Source organism: Alligator mississippiensis, chromosome 12 (genome assembly GCF_030867095.1).
Source record: "Alligator mississippiensis isolate rAllMis1 chromosome 12, rAllMis1, whole genome shotgun sequence".
NCBI lineage: Eukaryota > Metazoa > Chordata > Crocodylia > Alligatoridae > Alligator > Alligator mississippiensis.
Genome location: NC_081835.1, coordinates 29,374,481 through 29,396,303, shown reverse-complemented (window position 1 = coordinate 29,396,303; position 21,823 = coordinate 29,374,481). Strand labels below are relative to the sequence as shown.

Genomic DNA, 21,823 nt, shown 5'->3' with positions numbered 1-21,823 from the left:
GTTCATGTAGGAATCTAGGCTCTGAACTATTTCTTTGGCACTATGAATAATTATAGTGTGAAATGCAGTAATTATTTAGATTATGGGATTCCTTGTGGAAACTTGCACCACAAAACACAGAATTCAAAATATACAGCCCTACTGCACAAAAATTACAGCATGAAAGTAGTAAGCAACTAGCTCTTTTTAAATGTATGTTTTTTTTAAATCACTAAGAGAAGACACAATCACCGAGTGTCTTAATTGGTCCATTCCGGGAATAAACTCCACTGGAATCTACAGCAACTGAGCTTGGCAAGGAATACACAGTATGTCAAATATGAACCACCCAAAGAATGTGAACATTGATACACAGCAGCCACAGCCTGTCGTCATATTTAAACAAGCTGCCTTTTCACACAGCACACAGGTAAGATTCGAGTTGTGTATTAGGGTGGCATGTTTATCGTTTCAGGTTTTTATTCTGCAGCCCTATTTCTTTTTCCTAAGCAAATGATCCTTGTGGTATGCCAAACATGCAGGATTTAAGTGAGCTCCTAAAAAAGGGCAAATGTTCACAAAAACAAGTTTTCGTTTGCGTTCCAACCCTGAACAGCATGTAAAATAAATCGCTAGATAGAGAGAGAGAGATTCCCAAGGCACCAAAAGCAGGACAATACCACTTTTCCTTGCAGCTTTGTTATTGTAACCTTATATTGTTACTGTTATACTAATTCAAAGCTTTGGTTAAAAAAGCAGGTAGGAATCAGAACTAATAATGATCTTGCCTAGCTCAAAGTTAACTGTACAGTGTAAAGTAGCACAGTTGTTGGGAGAGACCTATTTGTACAATGCATGCAACCGTAAGAGACTGATCACAAAATAACTTAATAAAAAGTTTTTACTATACCTGATTGTCCTGACAGAAATACAGTATTTCCACATCAGATTCCACATTGCACTGCCATCTCCCTTCATGACCCTCTCTGAAGTGTTTGTGAAATCAGAGAGATTCTGAGTAACTCAAAGTATAAATAAGTTTAGCAGGCAGGCAACAAAATTAGTCCAAGGTTCACGCAGCAACCAGGCACTGATTCATGATGGCTAAATGAATCCTCCAACCTCCACTCACTAAACAAACTGTAATTTGCAAAGAGAAACCAGCCTTTTCATCTGAGGTCTCAAGTTACTTCTTTTTTCATGATTTACAAGAATTGTTGTTTATATTATTCGCAAGTCAGAGAATATTACTAGAGGCTATTTAGAGATTAGCTTGCCATCATCACAGAACGTTAAGGAAGGAAGGAAAACCTACCTACGTAGCACCTAGGAAAAATCAGCCTAGTTTATTCCACTTTAAAGGCAGTCTGACTGCAGGGCCCCAGAATATCGCTTACTAGTGCTTACCAAATACACCCTAAATCATATGGCTGAGACTGAATAAACTCCCAGCTGTCTGCAAAATTCCTTACTTGTCTACTGTAATAAACTTTTTAGTGCCAAAAGAAGTAATGAGTCATTTTCCAAAGCTGTACGTGAACACACAGAGAAAACATGAGGTTATACTGCAAGTTATATTTACAAAAATGGAACAGTAATGTCTGTTGAAAAGGAAAAAAAAGGATTGTATGCACAGAATTCTCTTACACTGCTGTAAACTCTTGAACTGGGAAAGGCCAATTTGGTTTTATTTTGCATGGCTGCAAATCTAAACACAGCAGGCCTAATTCAAGGGCTAACAATTTCTGACTAATCGGAGGTTTTAGCAGCAGAATTAAATAGTTTTACTAATGCATTTTAACAAGTTTAAGGGTTTTCCTTGCTGTGTTCTACTGTGTTTTTAGCACTTGTATAGCACCTCGAAAATGTGGAGAATTTTGTAGAAATTAAACTTTTACCCACATCCTTTGAGGAAGGTATTGTAGGTAAATATTATTTTTCTTTCACTGATGGGCAAGTCCCTTTTTGTTCCCGTTTCCTTCAGGCCATCCAAGTCACTGTTAGTAGTGGGACTAAAGCATAAATTTTCCTGTCTCTGAGCCTCATATTCAGCCACTAGACCACATCATCTCTATGCATAGTGTTCAAGAGCAAAGTGCTTTGAGATTCTTCTGGATTAAAGACACTAAATAAGGGCATCTTCACATATACTCCAGAGGGGGGCACTTTAATTAGAGCAACTCTCAGGAGCCACTCTAATTAAAGCGCCTGCAGCATCATGTGTATTCAGCATCTCGCATTTCAAAGCAGTGGCAAGAGTGCTTTAAAGCTCGTTCGATGAGCTTTAGTTAAAGTGCCCCACCACCATTGTGAAATGCGGGGACAGTGAATACACATGATGCTGAGGCTGGTGGAGTGTGCTAGTTAGCATGTTCGAATATGTGCTAATTAGCATGTGTCAGAACAGGTGTTGGCATGTGTGTAGGTCTGCATTATTATAAACTTAGACTTAATTTAGTTCTTCCTCTATTTCTTAGAGTAATATATTTTTAGGGTGCAATTTTTTTTATTATATAAGGCACAACAGACACACAATCAAACCAATCTGCCTAATAAGTCTTGGTAGTCATATCAAGTAGTAACTAGTATCCTGAATAATATCCTGTTTCAGTGTCCCTGGAACCAGGACATTCATAGCTCATAAAACAATAAAAAGCTCAAACTAGTCCCTCATGTAATAATCATAGATTCATAGATGTTAGGGTCGGAAGGGACCTCAATAGATCATCGAGTCCGACCCCCTGCATAAGCAGGAAAGAGTGCTGGGTCTAGATGACCCCAGCTAGATACTCATCTAACCTCCTCTTGAAGACCCCCAGGGTAGGGGAGAGCACCACCTCCCTTGGGAGCCCGTTCCAGACCTTGGCCACTCGAACTGTGAAGAAGTTCTTCCTAATGTCCAATCTAAATCTGCTCTCTGCTAGCTTGTGGCCATTATTTCTTGTAAGACCCGGGGGTGCCTTGGTGAATAAATCCTCACCAATTCCCTTCTGTGCCCCCGTGATGAACTTAAAGGCAGCCACAAGGTCGCCTCTCAACCTTCTCTTGCAGAGGCTGAAAAGGTCCAGTTTCTCTAGTCTCTCCTCGTAGGGCTTGGTCTGCAGGCCCTTGACCATACGAGTTGCCCTTCGCTGTACCCTCTCCAGGTTATCCGCATCCTTCTTGAAGTGTGGCGCCCAGAATTGCACGCAGTACTCCAACTGCGGTCTGACCAGCGCCCTATAGAGGGGAAGTATCACCTCCCTGGACCTATTTGTCATGCATCTGCTGATGCACGATAAAGTGCCATTGGCTTTTCTGATGGCTTCGTCACACTGCCGGCTCATGTTCAACTTGGAGTCCACTAGGACTCCAAGATCCCTTTCCACTTCCGTGCTACCCAGCAGGTCATTCCCTAGGCTGTAGGTGTGCTGGACATTCTTCTTCCCTAGGTGCAGCACTTTGCATTTCTCCTTGTTGAATTGCATTCTGTTGTTTTCTGCCCACTTGTCCAGGTCTGCTTGTAGCTGTTCCCTGCCCTCCGGCGTGTCCACTTCTCCCCATAGCTTTGTGTCATCAGCAAACTTGGACAGAGTACATTTGACTCCCTCGTCCAAGTCACTGATGAAGACATTAAAGAGTATCGGTCCAAGGACCGAGCCCTGCGGGACCCCACTGCCCACACCCTTCCAGGTCGAAACCGACCTATCCATCACGACTCTATGGGTGCGACCCTCCAGCCAATTTGCCACCCACCGGACTGTGTAGTCATCCAAGTCACAGCCTCTTAACTTGTTCACCAGTATGGGGTGGGATACCATATCGAAGGCCTTCCTGAAGTCTAAGTATACGACATCCACCCCTCCTCCTGTGTCCAGGCGTTTCGTAACCTGGTCACAAAAAGAAACTAGATTGATTAGGCACGATCTGCCTGCCACGAACCCATGCTGATTTCCCCTCAGCATAATTTGTCCTGCCGGGCTCTCACAAATGTGAGCCTTGATAATTTTTTCATATACCAGAAAACCTCACTAAATACACTGTCTATCATTACACTGCTGCCAAAAGCATCATACGCTCAGTAACCGAAACCATCTATGAAGCTGATTAAATGCAGCCAACACTAAAGAGTGACTATAAAACACATGGCCCACATTGGGCAGATATGCTGATGGGAACCTACCACAAGGATTGGTTGGCGCAACCCATCTGAGTTAGACATATGGTAGTGCCCATTAAGTTCCCCTCACTGCCAGTGCTCAATTGTGGGGTCACACTAATTAGATGCACTAGGCTGAGAGAGGGTGTGACAGAGGGATTCTGGGTGAAATGTATGCAATGTCATGGCTCACCACAGCTATACCATGGAAAGATATACTGTATAGTAGCAGTACAGCAAGTAATATTCTCATAAATAAATTTTAGAGTCCAATTCTTGCCTTTACTACTCTTTGATACAATAATGAACACCACAGGTGACTGTGGCCCTATAGATGATGGGTATTAGGACACCTTGGTTCCATTCTCATGCCTGTCATTAATCACAATAAAACTTTGGGTAAATGAAAGGAATTGACTGCCCAGGTAATACGCATTTTGCATGAAGTGGAATTCTCACATCTTTCAACCTACCTAAAACCACTTCTGAGATAAGTCCAGACATTCAAAAAAGCTTAAGGCTGGAATGATTCAGTCTTTGCAGGTTAATCTAAGCTGGAAAAGTTAAACCAATAAGCAAATGAACAGACATTCACTTTTGATTCAGAAAATGCAGCCACATGCCTGCACTGGCTTAGTCTAGAAACTAGAAGGTGCTAGAGCATGGCTCTGTAGTACAGCATGGGCTGTATGTTTGCTTCCTCTTCCTGCTGCTTCCCAATGTCTCTGGGATTTGCAGTCTACAATCACAGAAGCAGGACTGTGCAGGGTCACTCATCATTTCTTTCTGCTTCCAGGTACTTCTGGGATTTGTAGCCCAGTCACAGCCAGCTGTGTACTTGGGATGGGAGGCGGGAGGGAGGAAGGGAATTTGAATCTCCCTCCCTGGCCCCAGACCCCAGCAAGGGTTTGCTTGGGAGGACCAGTGAGCTAGCCAGTGAGCCAGCCCTCACTGCTCCATCTACGGAGTAAAAGGGCAGGGCCAACCCTGCTTCCTGGAGCCCAGACAACCCAGCCCATCCCAACCCAGGGCTGCAAAATGTTGGGATGCTGGGGGACTATTTTAACTTGAACCAGGAGGGGTTCTGGGCCAGAAGTTTCATAAACCAGTTTGACCTAAATCAGTTAAGTCTGATACTACATTCAACCAGGTTTATTTTAAACCAGTTTCAGTCATTTTGAAATTGCTTTATGTGCACTGAACTTCTATTCTGTTACAGGTTTAAACCAGTTTCTGATCACTGAAACTGGTTTATGTGCAACTTCTCTCCCTAGCCCTGGAGTAATGTGGAAGTCACCATAACAAATAAAGAAAGGGAAACAAAAACTTTACACATGCAGGAAACTTAAAATGCTGAGGAATTCATTCCTCTGGGCCTAATAATTTTTTTCCCTTCTCAGTCTTGTGATGTATTTATGTTAATTTATTATGCAAATACAATTCAACATTTAAATGTCGGGCGGGTAGGGAGAGAGAACAGATCTGTGCAGAAGATGGATTACTTTGAATGTCTTTTGAAATGAGGGATGTTTGAAACATACACTTAAGCTTACTTAGCAGAGGTATGGTTATATTGACTGGTTATATCTGGGCAGGAGCAGCAACTGGCAGCTCACTGCTTCTGGGTAAGATATCACCTTTTTTGTTGCTGATGTGTATGGAGCAGTCATTTAAATACTGGCTTTTGGCATAAAAAAATTAGGTAAACATCTCCCTCAGCAGCACTGACCCACTGGTTGCAGTTCCTATGCTACAGTTCCTATGCTCTGCCCTCCCTGCTGTCAGAGCTGCTGCAGAGAAGATGCAGGTGCAAACGGTGGGGCAAGATGAGAGGATGCTACATCCCCTAGCTGCATTCCAGTGCCACCCCTCCTTAGGTAGCACCCAGGACTCGTGTCCCACTCACCACCCATGGTTATGTTACTGTGTACTAACAACTGTTGGGTAAGACTTCATTGAATGGGTGCAAGTGTGCTGACAGTTTAAATCACTGTCCTGATAGTCCCAGCTAGCCAATCAGTGCAGTCAGGTTACCAATGCCCAGGTGATTTCTGTCCATATAGGGGACTCTTCTTGCAAACTGGTGATTAACACGCTATGTGGTCAAACCACATGTCTGCCTTGTTCTGTAGTCTCTTCTCTGGAAATGGAATTATGGGGACAAAAGACAGAACAGACATCAAAGGGACCACTGACCAATCACCTTAATAGTGCATTTTACTTGGAATTAATTGAATCCTTTTTTAATTTTGTGTTTGGGGTAATTTTTAGCTACAATTAGATTTAGGAAAATACGAGAAAGTTTTGGCAGTAGTAGATGACTGCTTTTTGTCTTAGTTATTTACAGTCTCTTACCTTCGCTCTCATGGACATTAAATGTGATAGAAATGAGATGCTGATTAGCATGTCATGTAATTTAACTTGTTTGAAGGCTTATTCTGTCATTGTGTGACATCAGTTAGCAGTAGCCACAGGTATACGGATGACTCCTTTTGGCACCACATTTATCTTAGAATGGATTTTCCAATCATAATCTGTTGTAACAATTGCAATAAATGACAATCTTCTCCCATGCTCACACATTAAAGCCAAGCAATTCTGGCCAACAGCAGCCATGGTAAGCATTACAGGTGTGGAAAATGGGCCCTATTTAATTTGGATTCAGCCCAAATCTGGGACAGTGATTTGATTCATTGACTTAGATCGCTGTCCCTGATTTGATTCGGCCAAATCCGAATCTGAAGATTCAATGCTGATTCAGAGAATCAGCGATTCGGAAATAGACAAAGCTTTAAAAGTTTTTTCTACATACCTCAAGGTACCAGGTGTGGCTCATGATCGCTGCAATGCTGGGGTGGATGGAGCGTCCCAGAGGAGTGTGGGGCCGCCCCCCATGTGCTTGGCAGTGAACCCGGAAGTGGATCAGAAGTACTTCTGGTCCACTTCCAGGTCCACCAGGAACTGTGCTGGGGCTTCGCAACCCCCCGGCTCAGCAATCAGCTGCAGGGGGACCCCAGGTACCCCTTGCCAGACCCAGGAGGCACCACTCACCAAGCCAGGGGGATGCGGGAGGGCCCCCCGCCCATGCCACAGCAAACCCAGAAGTGGACTGGAAATGCTTCTGGTCCACTTCCAGGTCTGCTTCTGAGCACAATGGGGAGCCCCCCACACTCCTGTGGGACACTCTATGTGCCTCAGCATCGCAGCATTCACAAGCCCCTGCTACCTAGAGGTATGTAGAAAAACATTTAAAGTTGTCTCTATGTCTGAATTGCCGAATCTTTCCAAATCTCTCTGAACCAATTCAGAGGGTTCTGATTTGATTCAGAAAGATTAAAGGGTCCACTGATTTGATTCAGATTCGGAGATTCATCCACCAAACTGGGCCAAATCTCCACCGAATTGAATCAGTGACGGAAGCTTCACACAGTCCTAGTAAGTATGCTGATCATGAGGGCTGCTTATCTAAAGTTGTTGTCTGGGAACATTTATTTCTGTGGGTTTGCAACAGACACTCACCTCCCCTATAGATGATGGGCTTGGTCCTAGCAACTCTAGATCTTAGATGTTGTCCTGACAGTGGAAAGTCCAAGGTTGTTTATGAAGCTCTGACGCAACAGGGAAGGCCCCTTAAAAAAATGTTCTCAGGCAAGAGACTGCATTACATTTTTAAAGGAAGCTGATATTTGGTAGCTTTGGGTGGAGGAAGGAAGGCCACCACATCATATTTTATGTTATCTCCTGTTTTTTACATTGGAATCTGAGGCTATCTGTCAAAAAATGTTATAGGGGACATTAATCATTTCTCTGTGTTTTAAAATTCTAGAGTTGTGATTCTTTCAGATACTGTCAGCAGGTTGTTACTTTATGTGATATTAACAGAAATGTAACACAAGTCAGAGGATCAAGTTGTATTATCCTAGGCCCTCCTGGGAATCATTCATATTTTACCTAAAGCCAACTTGATAAGCAGAGTGTTCTGTTGGTGCAGTCAAGGAGATAGGCTGACGATGTCAAGCTCTGTCATGGAAGTCACTATGAAGCATTTCCAGGGTGACACTGAAACATCCAGGACATCCTATCCTATTTGCTTTTCTGATAAAGTCATGTTCTGGATACATGCATCACTTTACACAGTACATATTCTAAACTAAGGTAATATTGTTGCTTAACCTGCATTGCATCTCTGCAATTACACTGTATTTCTCTTAATGTACAATTACATGAAAAATAGATACAGATATACGGCAGCCCACAATTAAGTTTACTTTTCAATTGTTTCTCCTAGCAACATACAATCAACCATCATGATTTCAATGCCATTTTATTATGAAGTGAAGTTGATAGATGTTATTTGTAGGGCAGTTAGTTGAGAGGGGTGAGTGAGTGTTGAAGACAGAAGCTAATCAAACACGTTTCTGGCTGTCAGGACAGTTCTAGACCTATTTTTAGCTAGGCAAGTGGCTGTATAAAGGGAATGTTATTACCAATTAAGGATGGAAAGGCAACTAGCAAATAGATGGTTTTAAAATTTTAGATTAAAAGTCAATCTGGCTATCTAAGCAATTTACAGTATCTTTAAAACTTTTATTTGTAATGAGTGGTCACATTTAGCACATTTTATTTAAACGCGTTCCTTTGTACTTTCTATTGTGTAATTCTTCTAATTTGAAGAATTTTTAAAAAATGTATAATATAATTAAAATTGAATTTTTGTTATATTACCTTCAGTCTCTGACTTTAGCCTTTTATTTGTTTTCTAGAAAACAAAGAGTTTGCAGAGCATTTTCACACTTTCTTCTTTCATTTTTTTCAATGATTTACTAGAACATTTGGTCTGTGGTGTCTAATGGATGGTTAAGCTGTAACAACTCATCCAACCCCCATTTCTATTATGAAAACCAGACTGTTTTTGAAGTCTAGGTAAGGGACAACTCTCCTCACTCTTCAACAATCTAAACTAGGCAAATCGTGCTACTTCCAATAGACCTTCTATAGCACTTGCAACTTCTGACAATCTCTCTCATGAGTCTTCTACTTGACTCTTTCCACTCTACCATTCACTTTACCTTGGAAGATTATTAGAGGAAAACCAGAAAGCCATCAATTCCTCTGTTGGGCCCACAGACAAATACACAATTAAAATTTAAAAGCCTATCAGTTGCATTTATGACTAGGCACCATGATAGTGAAAGAACCACCTTACAAGTAACATGCTCTGGGGTAGCTAAAGGGCAGGTAGCTTAAATTCCACATCTGTGAGTCTCAACATAGACATCCTCACAGAATCCTGGGATGAAGTCTTTTGCTTTAGAAAAAAAATAAAAGTGGAGTGCAGGCTGGGAGAAAGGAAGACAGAAATTGTATTGATGATGGGATCCGTCTTCTATTTTGAGGCAGAAGGGGAAGAAAATATTTTGGAAACAGAACAGTCTGGCTGGCTTTTTAGATACTATAGTGAAAGTGAGAGGGATGGAACAGCACTGAATAGTTGGAGAAGAAAGACACAAAAATTAACTCAGAGCTTTGGTTGCTCATCTGAAACTAGACTTGCCATCATTTCTCTTTAGGATAAACAGAATCAACTGCCTTGCAGTTATCAATAGTGCCTTATATTTATGCAGCTTCATTTGTGAAAAATTACCAAACTGCTTCACAAATATAAAACCTCCCAGGATTTTTGTGGAGGATGTTTAATCATTTTGCCAAGGATGATGAGACTAAAGCATAGCAAGGTCCCTCAGCCTCTCCAAAGTAAAAGAATAATGTATAGACTTGGCTACAATTAAGAAATACTGAACTCTTTCTGCCACACAGCAGGTGGCAGTATGCCAAGGTAGAGACAGGACATTGAAGCAATTCAAGTCTTATTCTGGGGTCTGAGTAACCCAGTGAAGTAGGTATCTGAAGCAGTGGGGCTCAGTCTTTTGGTCCTACATGCCAAAGTGATGTGGGTCCAGTCTGCAGGCTAGATTGAGCCCTGCGTATTGGGATTGGGCTCAGTGCTGCCTCCACCTGTCCCTCTTGTGCTGCTCTGTGCCACCTTGCTCAGCCCTGCACTGCCCCCCCCCACCCCCCCCGACTGACTGTAGCTGGCCCTGCACTGCCCCATGCTGCTCTGACAGGCTCTGGTCAACTTGGCGTGACCCCTCACTCTCCTGATTGGCCCTGTGTGTTAAGTCTAGCACACAGGGCCATACTATCTGGCCAGTGGGACTCCCCCCGCCCTCCCACTGAGTCTGGAAATATGACAACAGAAAGTAGCAGTGAGCTGCCACTGCTCCCCTGCCACCAAAGTTTTGGACCTGTGAGAAGCTTTGGAGACTGGGTAGCATGGCTCCGCAGGCTGGCAGTTGAACACCCCTGTCTAAAGGATAGATCACCCAGGATAACTTTGTTGTGAAGATGCATTGCCAACTGTCACTACTGGTTTCCTCCTTCATAATGTGCAACTTAAAAAGTGCACAGAAGGGACCAAGACAACAACAAAAACAGTTATATAGTTTTCTTTAGAGGTGTACTGATATATCTGTTCTCTCTTAAATTGGCACTGATAAAAGGGCAAATGACATTATCGGCTAGTGGCTTTTTTTGGCTGTTGTAGCCGATAATGTTTACCAAAAATTATGCCTTCTGACTGAGGCTCTGGACACCTGGGTTCTCTCTCCCCCATGGAGCTGGGCCACTGGATGCCTGAGCTCCCTCAGAAAACAGCATATTTCCCCTTGCATGCGGGCAGCATTTTAGCCTGCAAGGGGTTCTGCTTGGGGCTGCTGGGAGTGAGACAAAGGGCACTGCGTGTCTGTGCACAGCATGCACGTGGTCAGGAATACAGCTGGGCAGCATGGAGAGCAGTTCCCTGCAGGTAAGTCTATGGAAGAGAAGGAGTATGTGGGGTGCAAATCAAGCCTCCTATGGTAAGGTAGGGAGTGGGGCAGGGGTTGGGAAACTGCCCAGCCAGGATAGTGCATGGGACCTGGGGTGGTACATAGAACCTAGAGTGGGATGGAGTCATGGACGGCTCATCCAAGGGCTGTGGGGGGACGGCTCCCCACCACTGCACACACCCCCTGGGAAGGCATGCCCAAATTTGTACACAGGGCAGATGCAGACTGCTCGCTGTGGGCTCAGGGCTCTCCACTCTGCTGCCTTTGCCTCAGGAGTCCCACACTGGCTGCATACCCTCCGCCCACCTGGCAGCAGTGGGGACAGCAAGTTGTGCCCCCTGCTTCCAGACAGGCAGGGGGCACATGGTGTGGAGAGTCCTGAGCCCACTGTGAGCAGCCTGCATCCACCCTCTGCTTAAAAGCATCCTTGTGCTGAAAAATGGTGGCAGCAGCAGTTCAAGCGCCTCCACCACCATTTTTAAGCACCAAGATGCTGATACATGTGATGCAGGAGGCTGCTGGAGCACATAAAAAAAAAAAGGTTCATTTATGTCAGTACTTCAAATGCTTTGCATTTTAAAGTAAATTGGTTATTGGCTCAGCCAATATGGTTGGTTAGTAACTGGCTATCGGTATCTGCCAAGAAAATCTTTATTGATGCACCCCTACTTTTCTTTCTACTTTTACAAAATATCCAAGATTTAAGTTCACCTACTTCAGAATCCTAGTTGTGACCTGTGCGTTATAGTCTATTTTATTACTAAAAAGAGGGAAATAATCATTCTCTCACCTTCACACTTAAAGTTCCAATATTAAGCCACAAAGTACAAGAGCAATAAAGGAAGTACATCTAGAAGGCTAGTAGCATTGTTAGCCTCATTTACAAGAGGACACCCCAGGAAAGTTAAGGAGAATCAACCACAAGTATGAAGTCAATATACATCAGACATATTAAACACTTGTGTGGATGCAGGTGCTCGGATGTGGAGCAGCTTGGATCACCCCTGAGGGCTAAGCCCAGTAATCTAAGGCAAGTGTCCATGCAGGTATTTAACATGACTTATGTCAAAGTGAATTGCCTTAAGGTGAGTCAATGGCAAGTATGAACTTTCCTGAGTGTAGAGAAGAATTTGATCACTTTAAAAGTATTTTTGCTGTTTTATAATATTTTGGTCCTTAAGATATTTTATTTGTGGGTGTCCTCACATCATTTTCTATGCCAAAATAAGGAGAGTTCTTCAAAACGTACTGTAGGTATTGATACGTATTGAGAGATGGTAACATTTATGGAGGGTGGGGGAGAGTTTTTATCCTCTCAGCTGTTCTTCAGTTACATCAACTTTGCCAAATATTAACCTTCCAAGGGAGCTTTGCTGCAGACCTTATGACTCACAGCCTTGTTCTGGATGAAGTCACTGTCAAGTGAAAGCAAACTATTTGTTCCTAGCAACATATATGGTAAATTCTAGACACAAGTTCAAGACAAAACTTCAGTTACTTTTCCATCTAGTTTGCCATTGCTGTGCTCAAAACAGATAGTAAAAGGAACTCATTATTTAAAGTGAGCACAAAGATAATAATATGAATGATATTAATCTCTAAAAGCAAGCGAAGTTCTCTAGTCTTCTGGACTACATATAGTGTAAATAAAATATGCAGACTGAGTATTCTTTTCCTTTGGAGACTCATTGTGACTGCAATTTGTCTTTTAGGTTAGTTCATGGTTATTATTCAATGGGTGTGCATTGTAATATAGCACATAACTTATCTAGGTATTTTTTCTTGACCATACCACTTTCTTTTATAATGGAAATAGAATGCAAATGCTGCATTCCTTTTGCAGTGTTGTAGAATAGCAGGCAATGGTGGGGTCATTATTCATGTTTCCATACTGCTGTTTGCTTACACAGTCTTATTTCTTTATATAATAGCCAAGTTGTCACGCATGTATGAGCCTACATAACATTGTCCTAAACTATTAGTACCACTGTTTAGGTACCGCCAATAAGGACCATAGCTCCATAACGGCCAATGAAGCATGTTTTTAAACAAAGAAAAAATCTAGAGAACAACAACAATCTAGAATCATTTAGAGCATCTGTGCCTTCCTTTCAAATTGCATCTAAATTAAAGCTAATTACTCCTTTAATGGCTTCATGTCCTATAAATTTAGTGTTAGCAGAGTCTGAGTAGGAAAACAGCAAAGAGCTAAAGGTGCTGAGTTCTATAAGATATTAAGGGTAGCTATTTTTAGTGGCTACTCTTGCAGTGACTTATGTTGCTAAACATTTGTATAGTTAGTTATATGCCACTTATACTTAAGGCACCAATTTAGGAAAATATTTGAAAATAAGAAAAATGCTGAAATACAAGCATGCTCTTCAAAAATGTCTTGAATTGGGACTGGACTTAAGCTTATGCTTCGGTCTATTCTGAATCAGGACCTAAAAGAAAGTCAGAATTACCAGTCCTAGTTGGAGATGGACAGAAATATAATTGTAATTAATGCCTGCTTTCCGGAATGTTATGAGGAGTAAAACATGAGTCTCACCCACCCCACCTCCTGTCAAAGCTAATAACAAACATTGTTTAAAAGGACCTTGAGAGTTCTAAAATAGGGATTTCTGCTTGTTTAGATTTAGTGGCCAGACGTTTTGTCTATTGCTACTTAAAAATGAAACATGAACTGAAAAATATATATCTAAGTTTTGGTCAAGCAACCGGATTAAGTTGCAGTACTTTGAAGTTTCTCTAGCTGGTATTATGTACATTATCTAAGAATAACTGAGAACAACCTGAAAAAAGTTGGGGATCTAACCCTTATCACCACCAATGACAGATTTTATTATCTTATGCTGTATCTTTAATACAGCGCTAATGGTAACATTTCACACTAGGACTATTACATACCAGCTGGTAGAAGCACCTTAGGATGTACCACCGAATTAGCTAAAAGAGAATCTTTATTTTCACATTCTAAATCTGAAGTCATATGGTTCTACAATTCATCATCATAATCCTCTGATCAAACATGACACATTCACCCTCAAATACTCATGAAAATCAGGGGCAATTTGTTCATTTTTCTAAAATTTCTCACTTAATTTTTCACTAAACCCTTCTGTTTTCTGAAAAAAATGCCTATGTACAGACAGTTATTTGGGGATCAAGGTCATTACTCAAAAACAAGGGCTTATTTTTTATTTCCTTGAAACAAGAGAACAAAAATATAAAGACACAGAGCCCATGGAATAACATTTTTAACCAGGATTTTACACATTATTTTGGGCAGGTGTAAAAAAATGTTTCTATCAATCCAAAAGCTATTGGGCAAGCTTACAGTGCAGACTCAGAACATAATATTCATAGATGCTAGGGTTGGAAGGGACCTCAATGGATCAAGTCTGACCCCTGCCCATGGGCGACTGGTGCAGCCTTAGTCAGGGAGGGCACATGCCCCCCTTGCGACCTGTCCCACCAACTGGGGTGGGGTCCCCCAAGGGCAATCTCGCCAACCGGGAGGGTCCCCTGAGGGAAATCCTGTGGTGTGTATGGGGGTGTCCCCCCATGGGATCCCATGACAGCTGATCATTGCGGCCAATTGCTGCACTCCCTGCAGTCGCTTCCAGGAGTTACTGCTGCTGCTTCTGGGAGCAAGCCACTCTCAAAAGTGGCTGCAGCAAGCGCAGCAAATGGGCCGGTGCTTGCAGGGAGGGCACCGAAGTTCCTGCCTGCCCCCCTGCCCATCACCTAAGTGGTAAGCGTGGCCATCAAGGGGTGTATTGGCATTCCCAGGGGGTACACATGCACCTCCGTGCACCCCCTACACGTTGCCAGTGGCAGGAAAAAGTGCTGGGATCACGTGACCCCAGCCAGGTGCTTGTCCAGTCTCCTCTTGAAGACCCCCAAGGTCGGGGAGAGCACCACCTCCCTTGGAAGCCTGAGTGCTTTCCACGCCCTCAACCAAGTCACTGATGAAGATATTGAACAGTACCGGCCCAAGGACCGAGCCTTGAGGGACCCCACTTCCCACATCTTTCAAGGTCGATACCGACCGATCCACCACAACTCTCAGGTATGACTCTAAGCCAATTTGCCACCTACATGACTGTGTAATCGTCTATGGCACAGCTGTTCAATTTGTTTATAAGAATAGAATGGGATACCATGTCAAAGGACTTCTTAAAGTCCAAGTAGATGGCATCTACCTTGACTCCTGCATTATATTACCTGCTGGACTCCTAAAAATGTGATCCTTGATAATTTTTTCAAGAGTTTTCCCAAGGATAGAGGTGAGACTAACTGGTTTATAGTTACCTGGATCCTCCCTTCTTCCCCTTCTTGAAAATAGGGACTACACTGGCCCTTTTCCAGTCCTCTGGGACCTCACCTGAGTACCACGAGAGCTCAAACAGTCATGCCAGTGGCAGGGCCACAAGGTAGCCCAGCTGCAGGCTTCCAGTGGCTGCAGCAGCGGTGGAGAGAGGCATGCATGCAGTGGTGAAAAAGGGAGTGGGGCTGGGGGAGGGGTCGGTGCTACACAGCCAGGGTGGGGTGCAAGACTGCAAGGGGGGGGTATGCCCCCAGATCTTCCCAGGGCAGGGCAGGGCAGGGCAGGGCAGGGCAGGGCAGGCTTTTACTGTGGGCTAGGGCTAGGACTGTGCTGGGCTCTTCTCGGGGGGGGGGGGGGGGGGAAGAAGGGACTGGGCCAGGCTGCACTCAGGGTGGGCAGCAGTGGCGCTGGGAGGGGAACTATGGGGAGGGGCTGCAGCCACCCCAAAACTCACCGTAGTCCCCCAACCTCCCCCCTCTCCCAGTGCCACTGCCACCCACCCCAAGCACAACGTGGGCCCAGCCCCCACCTGGAAGAGCCCAGCACAGCCCCAGCCCCAGGCCACAGTGGCAGCCTGCCCTGGCCCATGCAGATCCAGAAGCACATGCAGCAATGGGAGCCACCACCCCTGCTCCCCAGACAAGCCATGGCTCTGTCTTGCACCCACCCTGGCTGGGCAGCACCTGCCCCAGCCCCAGCCCCACTCCTCCCCCCCCCAACAGCCCTTTCCCCTTCCCCCACAGACTTACCTGCTGGAGAGACATGTGCACACTCAGCATCCCCAATTTTTTTTTCTCCCTCTGCCTATGCCTGCCCCCTTCCATGCCATCTGCCCCGAGGCACATATGCCAAGCAAAATGCCTTCACGTACCACTCTAACACTTGTGCTGGGGGCTGCTGACCCCTTTGCTAAGTGCTCTCATATCATAAAGTTAAATTTTTTGGAACAAAGATAATCTCCCTATTGTATTAAAACTTGTTGCATTCACTTGTGACTACTCCACAGAGATTATAAAATCAATTGTGGTCCTGGGGCTGGGACCCACAATCCACTGATTGTGGGTCCTACCCCAGGACTGCATAGGAGTCTCCAACCAGCTCTGGTAGGTTCGTGGGCTGAGACCAAAAATCAGCTGTTTTTTGGTCTCAGCCCCAGGCTGGCACTGGAGTCTTGTGTCGTGTATAGACAAAATGAGGGGCACGTGCACATGACATTTTAAAGTGGGCTAAATGCTTTTGCACCACTTTAATGGTGTCAGTGTTTGCGGGCCTCGGCAGCATATTGCACATTAATTCCGCGGCATAATGCTCCTTAAATGACTTGAGCACAGCAAACTAAAACTCCGAGGTGGAGTTTTAGTTTGCTGCCCCTACAGCCATGGAGCGAAGCACTGGGCTCTGTGCAGCTCAGGGGCTTTGCAGGAAGCCCTGCAGCAGCCTGGGAAGGGAGACTCTGCCCAAGAAAAGCGGCAAGCCTGATTACACACCCCACCCAAGAGCCTGCCTGCCTGAGTAGCGTGGGGGCTGGTACTTCCCTTCATGGCTGCAGCACCCCACGGGACCACCCGAGCCAGGTGCCTGCAGGTGGGTGCCACCTGGGGAGAGCTGCTGCTGCCACGGAGAGAAGTACTGCTCCGCCCACCGGCAGCTCATCCTCCCCTCCCTGCCACCAGAGAGAGGCACATAAGTGCGCGGTGTGTGCACGACACAGGGGTTTTAAGGGCCCTAAATTGAAGCGGTGGGTTTTTAAACTCATTTTGTCTACACACGCCCTTGAACTGGCTCTGGTGCAATCCCAGGGCGAGATGGAAAATCAGCTGATTTTCAGTTTTAGCCCTGGGATGGTATCGGAGTCTTGAATAGGCTCCAGTGAGATTCTGGGGCAAAGCTCCACAGCAGTGGAGTGTCCATTCAAGGCTCTGGTACAGTACAGAGGCTAAGAGCTTGATAAACAACTCTGTTGGGCTCCCAGCCCCCCTCCCCCACACCCCAATGGCTCAGAGCCTTGTTGCTTCAAGGCTCCAGTGAGGTGCGGAGGCTAAAAGCAACACTGGCGCCCAGTCCCCAAATGGCATGGGAGCCAGTTCAAGACTTCCATGCAATGCGAGGGCTAGAACCAACTCCCACGCTGTGCCAGTTTCATTCCCAGGTGCCTGCTGCATCAAAATTTGAATTGGTTCCTGTGCAGTCGTAGAGCCGAGACCAGCTGAATTTCAGGTCTCAGCCCTGGGACTGCACAGACCCCATTCAAGACTCCTGTGCAGTTCTACAATCTATAATTAAATTGTAGTAAGCATTAATGTGCAACTGCTCAGAAACTCTCTCAGCTGTATTAATGCTTACTATGGCCTAAATATAACATGTGCTAAGTGTATTGTGTAAGAAGGCCCCAAGCTTCCATGCTGACAAAAGGTATGTGTTAGTGAATCCTTATGCAATACTGTGACCATGTAAATTTTGATCGACTAACAGCCACTAAGCTGCACAACTTGATTATTGAATTTGGAACATTAAGTCAGTGTTATTAACCTGACAAAAATGTAGTGTAATACTGCTGAGTAATAAACAAATCTGAGAATCACATTATATTTTGGCCAAATGTTCCAGTGGAAAGAGAAGGTTAGTAATGTAGCCTGTACCACACTGCTTGCTCAGCTGTACTCCTGAGAGTCAGGTGCACAAGGGTGTGTGCACGCCAAGCAGAGTACTCATGGCTGAATAGCATGTCTTAGAGCCATTCTGCCAAAATAGGACAACATGGGTAACAACAGGAAAAGGGCCATATGTTCTGCAATATTTGTAACTCCTGTTTTAAACAAGATCTGATGCTAATAGCACTCAGAACTAGACACAGGCATGGGCAAACTGGGAGGCTGCCTAGGGTCCGGATAGAAAGGGAGCTCAAAAATGCCCCTCTCCCCCGCCTTTTCCCCCCGTTGTCCGATTATTATTATCATTATCTTTGGCGAAGAGGGGCCCAATACTAAAAGTTCAGCCAGGGCCGCCAAGAGTCTAGATATGGTACTGATAGCACTACTTGCACGTGGAGAGGGAAGGATGAGGATTTTACCTTGCTTCCCTAAGTTGGTGGATCTTTACTGGGCTTGTTAGCCAGGTCCCACACCTAGATCTCAAGGGAACATTATGTGTAGGCCTGAATCCTCCACTTTTACATATGCTACCTAGTGATGCCCATAATGTTACTGCCAAATATCTTTGTGTTGAGCACCATATTATGGAAATGTTAATCAAATTTCCATTTTGGGTAACTTAATTTAAATTAAAGATATATGCCTCCCCCACCCCCCAATCCCCAGCCTTTGGCTGCAGTCCAAGAACGTTTTAAATACATTTTAAATCACTAATGAAGAATAATTAAAAGTCTCAAGAAAATGAGACATATTTTAATCTGTACTTACATGCGTTTACCTTCATTATTTATTCTGGGCAACTTGCTTTTCACACGCTTTTTGTCACCCTGCTTTAAAAAGCAAAGCTTAATTCCTCATTAAGCTCTTCTATTTTCTGACAAAAATGTGAGAAAGTTGAGAGTTTACTTAATTTTTTTTCTCCATTTTGACTGCCTATGGACCCTGTCCTGCAACTGAGCCTGTCTTGGTGAACCTTCTAGGTTTGGAGCCTAAATGCACAAATTTATGACCTGTATAGAAGTGAATCCAGGACTCTCAGCTACCAAGAGACACAAGGCAACTCTAGGGTAGCTTGCTTGAAAACTGAGAATTAGCCAAGAACCCACCCAAAACAAAGTTATATTTAGATATATATTACCGTGTACCTTAGTGTCAGGCTGCATTTCTAATACTTCATAGTTTCCTAGCACAAAAGGAAGACATCACAATAGGCTGGGAAAACAGTACCAGGTTTAGCTGGCAGATGCAAGAGGATATAGATATAATAAGTCCTATTTCATTTGTGCATGACAAAATCTCCTGAAGCATATGACTAACTTTGGAATCTTTCTGCTTAGATACAAAACTTGTAAAAAAGCAAAACCAAAAAGAAAACAGAACAACAACAACAACAAAACCAACAAAAGGGGAATATAAAGCTATCTTTCCAAATATTTGCAGGATGCCAGCCCTGAATATGATCCCATTTAGCAGAAAGTCAAATGGGGGACGGAGGGACCCTAATTCATTGGAAAAGATCAGAATAGTTCCCCTTCCCCAGCCTTTAATCACTGTGTGAAAAATTCAGCTGCAATTAGCATTTACTACAAAGCACTTTCTGTGGGCTGACAATAGACACTTACAATACAGTGTACAGAATAAGGACAGAATGCTATTTTATTTTAATTATACCAATTTTTTAAAGAATCAAATAAGCAGCATTCTATTTTTTTTTTTTTTACTTTGGATGATACCCAAAAAGAAAATTCAGCTGAATATATATATCATGTTTTTATTTTTTCCAGTTAGTAACTTATTCTGTAGAGTGAGAAAACTGAAGTTTAGATGAAAAGCATGAGGATAAGTTCAGGGTACATGTTAAATGGAATTGCTTATTTTGCTGTTCCATTAACAGACAAGCTCAATGCATCTGACACCCAGTGCTATTCTTTATGATCACTACCCACCATCAATCACTTAAGCTCTCTGTCAGACCTGCCTCGGTGAAGTGCCACTGCTCTGCATGACTGTGATGTGTACTTTATTCTGGATCACAAAAGAAAGATGAACTGTGGTATTATTGAATATTGCTGCAAGAAAAAGTCTTACCTGCATTAAATACATTTTCATGACATTCCAGTTACTCTCCTAACACTATTTGTGCTATATAATCTAAACAGCAGCAGCGATTATGCTTGAGGAAAAAAATAACATAGATAACTGAAACTCATTTATTACTTTTGAGTTGATCTGACTTAACACAAATGTTAACAACAAACACCACCACCACTTTCCACATTTGCAGACACAAGACAAAAGTGGCTGATTTCTATGTCATACAAAGCAGCTTTATAACATTCAACACAAGTTTGCATTCATTTTCCTAGCACTGCCTTTCTCTCCTGAACACATTCTTACTTTCCAACAACTGAACTAAATAGCAAGTAAATGCACTGGTGACATGATGTGCAATCATTCAGTTCTGGGATGCAGAATAAATGTTCTCTTACCTTTTATAAAAACCGTGAAGAGGCTGAAGACATAAAAACTGCCAATAATCCAAGCAGAAAGCCTTTAATTTCAGCATTTTCAAACTGTTCTGCTGCAGCAACTGTAGTCTGCAGTACAATTTTAACAATACTGTACTTCTTTTTATTGCGATTTGACCAACTCAAATCCAGTCCAATATGTTCCTCTCCTTATTGCTGCAGCATAAGTGTTTCTAATTGCTACCTCTATATGCAGCTACCCATCCACATGATACTGCACCTGCACAGTTACAGTACACTACTTTAATACAAAGAGCCAGCGGCACAAAGGGTAGAAATTCGTTGACTGTGCTCTTTGATCCTGTTTTCAGCTTATCTTTCCAAAAGTCTCAACATAACAAGATAGCTGTTATTACACAGAAATCCCACTTCTCTTTTCTATTTTAGGCCATTCTGAAAGCCCTCTGTACAAACAACTAACACATATTCCAGTTAGAATTTGTGAATGGCCCGTGGAAAGCATCCTTGAAACTCGCAACCTTTAGGAAACTGCAAGCAATTATCTCAGTCAGATCAGAGTATAACCACCCTATAATCACAGTACTACTAAGATCTCATCACATGGCAACTCCTCAGTTTCCTAAGCAAACAGCGAATAACTCTTTTAGTCAGCTCCTCTGGTGTGAATCACATCTGCTCCATTGTCTGCCAGCACCTATGAAAAATGTGGGCTTCCTTATGACAGGAAAAAAAAATGACAAGCAAAAGTGTGGATCCTCCCCACTCACAAAATAAATTATGCTTATCTTATTCCCAACACACTTTGCCAGTTAGGTCTGTGTGAAGAAAAACTAATCATCTGAACCACATGGTGCACAGTGGGGCAAGCTCCCAGCTATAAAAGCCACAAGATAAAGCCTCGCTGAGATAGGCTGATTCTAGTTGCTAGGGCAACAGGAACACATTGATAAAATCTAAAATGGAACCTTGATGACAGTTTTTCATTGGCTTGCAGGGAAATAATGTCTCTGTAACAAGCATTGCTCAGGCACTCATAGCAACTTCATCAGCTGAGAGTGAATTTGGGGCCAGGCTAATGAACAGCAGTACAAAATAACAGCTACTCATCGTCATTTAGTCACCATGTAAATCCAAAACCATTCTCATTCTGAAGAGAGCACAGAAGCAATTAGCTGAGAGCTGCTTAAAGAAAAGAAATCTAAATATTAGTGGCATTTTCTATTTAAATCCTCTGGTTTGAACAGACATGATAAAAGCAGCTTACATTTTCTGCCTTTTTAAAACATCAAGCAATCTGAACTCTTATCTTTTAAGAGTCAATATAGGGCCCAATATTCTGTTACCCT

General features: G+C 43.4%; 1 protein-coding gene across 8 annotated transcripts in view; it reads right to left on the bottom strand.

Moving 5' to 3' along the window:
• Positions 1-21,823, bottom strand: part of IQSEC1 (IQ motif and Sec7 domain ArfGEF 1) — a 707,630-nt gene that overhangs the window by 248,024 nt on the left and 437,783 nt on the right. Inside the window, exon 1 of one of the 8 annotated variants that reach the window (XM_019495427.1) lies at positions 20,478-20,497. The exons of 6 other annotated variants lie outside the window; for them this stretch is intronic. Coding sequence is in view for 1 of the 2 variants with exons in the window: in XM_019495428.2 (XP_019350973.1) it covers positions 890-957 (68 nt within the window). In the remaining variant the exon portion in view is untranslated. Of the gene's footprint in view, positions 1-889; positions 1,176-20,477; positions 20,498-21,823 lie in introns of those variants that run through there. One more of the 8 variants, XM_019495428.2, reaches the window with a different exon arrangement.